General features: G+C 38.5%; 1 protein-coding gene across 1 annotated transcript in view; it reads left to right on the forward strand.

The window, feature by feature from the left end:
• LOC117496685 (thrombospondin type-1 domain-containing protein 4-like) overlaps nt 1-2,988 on the forward strand; it is a 58,685-nt gene extending 55,697 nt beyond the window's left edge. The window contains exons 17-18 of the mRNA XM_034148410.1: nt 171-315; nt 2,825-2,988. Coding sequence (XP_034004301.1) covers nt 171-315; nt 2,825-2,988 — 309 coding nt within the window. The remainder of the gene's footprint in view (nt 1-170; nt 316-2,824) is intronic.
• The last annotated feature ends 4,482 nt before the right edge of the window (nt 2,989-7,470 follow it).

A 7,470-nucleotide genomic window follows, 5' to 3' on the forward strand; every position in this document is an offset into this window, starting at 1 on the left:
TTTTTAATTTGCTGAGGGCCGATTCAAAATGGTCCGCAGGCCGCATTTGGCCCCCGGGCCGTAGTTTTGACACCCCTGCTCTAGAAAGTAGATTTAACAGTAGACAAACTTCATGGTTTGGTTTTCTGAACCTTTGACTGACTGCTGTCTCTGACCCGTGTTTCTTCCAGTGTTCAAAAACCTGTGAGGGCGGTTTCCGTGTGCGGGAGGTTCGCTGCCTGTCGGACGACTCGCTGCCGAGCGACGCCTGTGATCAGAAACTGAAACCTGGAGGGAGAGAGGACTGCAGCCCGGAGCCCTGCACGCCAAACATAGGTCAGTCCTCTCTCCATCTGAAATATTACTGAGTTTTTAATATGATGTATGCATCTTTGTGTGAGCATGAGGAGAGGAGGAGTTGTATAATGCTACTAGTGAGTGAACTAGAACATCCATAACATTCACCTGTTTGCAACTTACTAATTATTTATCTAATATATCATATTCCAATTACTTGTATATAGACTCTTATTGCACTACTTCTATTCTATTTTATTGAGTTTACTTGCACTATTTTATCTGTTTTATTGTGTTGCTCTGTTGGAGGAGCCTGTGACCTAAGACTTTCATCGTCATGACTACACTGTAGCTTTGTACAAATGACAATAAAAGCTTTGAATCTTGAATTTAAAAATGCCCCTTGAGCAAGGTTTCAAAACCCAAACTGTTAGTTAGTAGAAGTCCGAGCAGCACTGGTTCCTAAGTAAACATATTAATACAGTGTACAATACTCTTCATTTAAACATTTACTTAAGTTTAAGTACAAACATATTAGCATCATAATGTACAAAAACTAAAATGCTCAATCTGCACGGACCATTAGAGAACAATTTATATTATTCAATCATAGGAATGTGAGCGAAGTGCATCCAAATTAAGTAGATAAATAAAATGTATTTAAAAAAAGAGCTGGTTAAGGAGGATCCTTTATTTTTATTTGACAATAACTATAAGTTGTAGCTTGTGATTTTCACCAAAAGCCCAAGAAAGTAAAGCTTAACCCAAAATGAAACATGATAAATAATGTGTTATTTATATTAATAATCTGAATCTTCATATGAATAAAGTCATCAAATCAATGAAGTAAAAAGAACAATGGTTGGAATAGAAGTACAAAGGACCTCAAAGTTGTACTTAAAGTGGACCTATCATGCTATATTTGAATAATATAGTATAGGACCATACCTATATAAGGCATATTTATACTTTTTTTAAATACCAAACAGATCATGCATTTTAGCCATGCCTCATTTTGCTCAATTTGACATTTTTTAGATCTGTTTTAGCAAGGGCTGATTCTGTGAGAACAGCACCATCTACTGGCCTGGCATATGTACTACAGCGTCTCCAGCGCTTTCGAACGGCAATGCCGTGGCTGTCTCCTCCTGATTGGTGGAGTTGGCCCAATAGCCGTAGCGCCACTGTCCTGACGTCAGGACAGTGTTCAAATCTGGATCAGTTTTTATCAGATCCGTTGCAGCCCCTTTTTTAGAGATTTGGGTATGGAGGAAAATAGAGAGGGTTGTGTTTTCTGACACTTGGTGAGTTCCCTGGAACACCGGGGACACATATTCATGTATAAAAGACGTACAAAAGTGCATTTTGCATGATAGGTCCCCTTTAAGTATAGTACTTGAGTTACTATACAGTTCTCTAGACACTGTATGGTTTAATTATTTCATACATCTAATAAAAACAAGCTAATCTTCCCTCTGTTTCCGATGAGAACTGCAGAGATAAGTACTTCAACTGTAACGTGGATAATAGCAAGAAATTATCTTTTTTTATTAAAAGAAAAAAAGTACTTAAAAAATGAATACAGAATTTGAGTAAAAGTAGTCACTTTCCGCCACAGGTCCAGTTCTTTAAATATGGTTTAAATTATTTCATGCAGCTCCCGGGCTTAACAGGTTAAAATATCGGGCCCTTTTTTCAAATGTGTTCAGAAGATAAAGTTCCCAATCATTCCTGATTAAACTTTTGCATTTTGGAGGGGTCCCAACACTGGACGGGTTGTCCAGGGAATAACTCTGTATACATGTTTACCTTTCGCCCTCTGACGCAGATGCTCAACCTTGGGCAGCATGCTATCTCCCTTAAGGAGGGGCTGCCCTGGCATTTTGTTGTTGTTACCAGTTTGTGACCGGGCAACTCTCGGTCAGAGATAGTTATTGTTGTGGGACACCTGGAACACATTCTTCTCGGGGTGTAGATGACCTCGAGCCATAAGCGACAACAAATGTGATCCAGTGTCCTCAGCTGTTTGGTCTATCTATTGAAGAATGTTGATTATTACACTCTGAACTAGTTCAAACCTGGAGCTACAGGAGGGTTCTTCAGAATTGATTGTGGCATCTCAACCGTGTGGTCAACTCGTGGCCCGTGACATGTCTTGTGAATTCTCCGGCCGAAGCTCCAAATAAACCGTCAGTGTTTGCCATCAAAGCTCCAGCTCTCCTCGTGTCTCTCTGAGTCCTGACTCCAATTGCATCAGAAGTTTCCCCCACAGCTGGGAGGAGGTGCTGCCGTACTGACATCTATTGTTTATTATTGACGTTTTTGTTTTAGCTGACTGGTTTTCTATTTATTTATTTGTATATTTGTTGTATGTCTGTTTGTCTTCTGTATGGGATTTGCCCTGGTGTTAAGCAGTATTTACATTGTTACTCTACCTATTTTCTATAAAGTGAGGATTTGTTTACCTACTTTTGATACATGCTCTGATAGAATAACTGTATGCTGTTGAACAAACCCAATACACAATAAAATCTTCTCTCTGTTTCAGATGAGAACTGCAGAGATAAGTACTTCAACTGTAACGTGGTGGTCCAGGCTCGGCTCTGCGTCTACGATTACTACAAAACCTCCTGCTGTGCGTCCTGTTCCCGAGTCGCCCAAAAACAAAAACAGTCCGTCCAGAGACAGTCCGTCCAGAGGAGCCGCAGCTAACCCCCCCCCCCCCCCCCCCCCCCCCCGGACCCTGGCTTCTATGGACGCTTGTTTTGACGGCCAGGGATAGAAACTGAAGACTTTAAGTGGGTTTGTTTGGAGTAGTGATGTTACGTACGCGAACGATCCGATTCTTTTGAACGGCTCTTTGGTACGAACGAAGGGAACCGAGTCGTACTAGGTGTGAGCCGTTCTTTTTATCGTTGGTTCACTGCCTGCCATAAATCCACTCGCCTTCACAGGAACTTGCTTTCCTGAATGCAAATGTTCCAGAGATGATGGCATAGCGCGTGCTGCTTGAGTAGTAGTTTGGCTGGCTGCAGCAAGTTATACATTTTTCTGTGAGTAAAAGTAGATTTCTGGCAATACAGTCAATCATTATCATGGTGATTATTTTGCAGATAAACCGATTAACACCGCCCCCTTAAAAGAAAAACGGCTCTTTTGAACAGCTCTGGGAAAGGAACAGAGCCAATTCCCATCAGTAGTTTGGAGAAAGCTGAAGATAGTGGAGGACAGGAATCCACTCACTGGATAAAGAGGCATCTGGAGACGGGACAGAGACTATCAGCGGACAGAGGAACATACAAGACACCTTTTTAAAATGGATTTTAACCACAAAGACAATCCGTTTGTTTTTGTTTCAAGATATTTGCAGTCCACTTCCACCAATGATGGCTGCTGTGGATTACATGATATGAAGAGGACAGCACCTGTAAACTGTTTAAAGTGGACGATATTGAGAAAGTATATGTTCTGATGTGTTTTTGTACTCTTCAATGGTCAGATTTATGGACTTATGTGACATGAAGTCGATGCGGTTTCACCTTTTTGACACCTTGACCAAAGATTTGTAACCAGAGCTGCAGCTGAAGATTATTTTCATATCGATTAATCTATCAATTGTTTGGTCTATAAAATGTCAGAAAGAGTGAAAAAATGCCCATCCCAGTTTTTAAAAAGTCCAAACCCCAAAGAGATTTACTTTAATAAGATATAAAACATAGAAAACCAGAACATCTTTATATTTGAGAGGCTAAAAAAACATACTTTTCTGCAATTGTTTGCATAAAAAGTAACTAGCGGTTATAAAAAACAGTATTTTTTTTAACAAAGACAGTGACACATTAACTATTTTTCTTGAAAAACAAATGCAGTGCATCCTCCCTGGACCTGATGCAGTTTCCTTTATCCAGAAAATATCTTTGTGGCACAGATTTCTGACGCCTACGAAGAAGCAAACCACTTTCTCCCCCTATACGCCATGAGGTGTAACTGCAGCCTGTTTAATAACCGTGTATATAATGTATGAGTGAATGATAAGGGTCCTCCAGCAACTGAAGAGAAGAAGCCCCTCTTTAGTTATTTATTTGAGTGGTTCCCATGGAGACGAGTGCTTTATCGGCCCACGCTGGCCTCTCATTGGCTGTGGGGATAAAACCTTCCTTGCCTCTCCACCAGGGTTCGAGTTATAAACTGAGCTCTATGGGGGTCTTTAAAACTAACGCACACACACACACACACACACACACACACACACACACACACACACACACACACACACACACACACACACACACACACAGCAGATGCAGGCCTCTACTTGCTACAAACTTAAATATGAAAAGGTTCGACTACGCACACACACATCTCGGCTCGCGCAGCACGCTCACAGGCACAGATTGCGCAATAATGTATTGCAGTGCAGGCATATTGTCATTCAAGAGATGCGTTGTTCTTTTGGAAAACATGTTTTTCTTTTAGCCTATTTACCTTGTTAACGTAAATAATACTCATTACATTGACACATGCATTATTTGTGATTAAAATAATGGTTGTTGGTAATGTATTAGCGACCCCCACAGATGTATGATTTCACTGCATCCGTGGGAGTTCAGACCCCTCCTTATGGGAGCTCAGCTCCCATTGGCTCCCACATAACTCGAACCCTGCTCTCCACCAATCACAGCCTTTGAACTGAATTCAAGCTGCTGGATGGGTGAAGCAGATATTGAAAAACCTAAATATGATTAGACAAATGTTAAAAGTGCATGTATATACATATATTGTCTGTGGGAGATGATCATTCCACACGTCTACGATAGATCACCAATGATAAAAAAAGTATAATAATATTTGATTGTACAGATGACAGTATTTTACAGCTATTGATCTGTGTGGCGAATATGAGGTTTAATCAGTTTCAGACACAATGTGCACACAGTACTTCTCAAGTGTTTCTTTTGTACTATATGTAATCATTTCCCTCCATGCACTATAAACTGACCTCTGATCAGAAGTACTGTATGTGTATCAATGTACAGCATGACTCAAGTATTACAATTAATTCAATCTCTAAAGGTAGAAGATGTGCCAGCATGACGGGATAATTCTGGACTTTCCCCCAAAACAATCAGATTAGATATCTACCAGGATGTTTCAGTATTCAGTAGATAATTAAACTTCTGTATGTGCCTTATTTTACATTTCTAGTGTTCAACAGTTGATCTTCACAAGGATTGCTCTTCTGAAATAAACAAAATACTAATTATGTGTACACTTTACAGCATAGTGGTGTGATTTCTACATTGATGCAGCTTTGCTCAGATGCATATTTAAGACTGTCCCATATCGACAGTTACAGTACTTTTTATATCAGTCATTTCTATTGGAAAGCAGTGCTTAATTTAAAGGATAAATTTCAAGTCATAGAGTTTCTGTTTGTAAATGCTTTGTGTCTACGAGACTGTCATTCTTTATGCTACCACAAGATGGAGCCAGAGTAATAACATTTCAAATGCTACACATACAACATCTAAAACACATATAAAACAGAAAATCAACAGGTACAAGTACTCAGATCTTGTACTTGAGTAAAAGTAGAAGTACTCAGATCTTGTAGTTGAGTACAAGTAGAAGTACTCAGGTCTTGTACTTGAGTACAAGTAGAAGTACTCAGGTCTTGTAGTTGAGTACAAGTAAGGCAAGGCAAGGCAAGGCAAGTTTATTTATATAGCACCTTTCAACACAAGGTAATTCAAAGTGCTTTACAAAAATGGAAGACATTTTAAAAATGGCATTTAAAATCAGTCATTAAAAAGGAAAGATAATAAAATAAACATTAAAAGAAAAAATACATGGATAAAAGTTAAAAGTTACAGTGCAGTTTAAGATGTGAATAGTTCAATTAAAAGCAGCGGCAAAAAGAAAAGTCTTCAGCCTGGATTTAAAAGTAGTAAGAGTTGCAGCGGACCGGCAGGTTTCTGGGAGTTTGTTCCAGATATTCGGAGCATAATAACTGAATGCTGCTTCTCCATGTTTAGTTCTGACTCTGGGGACAGAAAGCTGACCAGTCCCTGAAGACCTGAGGGTTCTGGATGGTTCATAATTTAGCAGTAGGTCAGACATGTATTTTGGGCCTAAACCATTCAAAGCTTTATAAACCAAGTAGAAGTACTCAGGTCTTGTACTTGAGTACAAGTAGAAGTACTCAGGTCTTGTACTTGAGTAAAAGTAGAAGTACTCAGATATTGTACTTCAGTAAAAGTAGAAGTACCAGAGTGTAGGAATACTCTGTTACAGTAAAAGTAGAAAAGTATTATCATCAAAATATAGTCAAAGTAGCGACAGTAAAAGTAGTCATTGTGCAGATTTCAGAATAATATATATGATACGTTTTATAATGATTGATCATGAAAGTGTTCTCAAAGCTGGTAAAGGAGCAGCTAGTTTGAATGACTTTGTATACTGCAGGGTAGCTTGTGAATTTACTCCAGGTGGAACTCAAGTCTGATTTAACACTTGATTAGATTTCACATCATTCATCCACATCTGTAAAGTAACTAAAGGTATTAAATACATGTAGTGGAGTAAAAGTACACCATTTACCTCTGAATTGTAGTGGAGTAGAAGTACAAAGTTGCATAACATTAAAATACTCAAGTAAAGTACAAGTATCTCAAAATTGTACTTAAGAAACTTGAGTAAATGTACTTTACACCACTGGTCATGTGACCTAACAAGTCCAAATCAATGCAGCATTACTAAACTGAACGAGTAAGATACACCTCTTTTTATTTGTTTATTGATTTTAATACACCTTCCTATATTATATAAATATCTTTTTGAAAAAACAAAGATTTCTTTATTGAAAACTATTGATTTTGTTCAATCACTTCCATTTCATGTGACTCCAAATCAACGCAGCATTGAATCACTGACCTGGACGTGTAGGACATTGTCTTTTTAAATTGGATTTTATTTCACCTTCTACTTTTTATAAACATCTTTATGATATTTTTTTGATTAAAAACTATTGATTCTGTTCAAAAGCGTCCACGCTAAAGCATCCTTTTCCATCACATCAAGTATAAGGTATTGTAACTAATGACGTGTTTGACACACTATAGAAAACATTATTTGTACACTTTACAGAATAACTCCTGTCATTCTTTAATTAAGGACAATGGCGTCCAACGTATT

The sequence above is a fragment of the Trematomus bernacchii genome, unplaced genomic scaffold (genome assembly GCF_902827165.1).
Source record: "Trematomus bernacchii unplaced genomic scaffold, fTreBer1.1, whole genome shotgun sequence".
Classification (NCBI taxonomy): domain Eukaryota; kingdom Metazoa; phylum Chordata; class Actinopteri; order Perciformes; family Nototheniidae; genus Trematomus; species Trematomus bernacchii.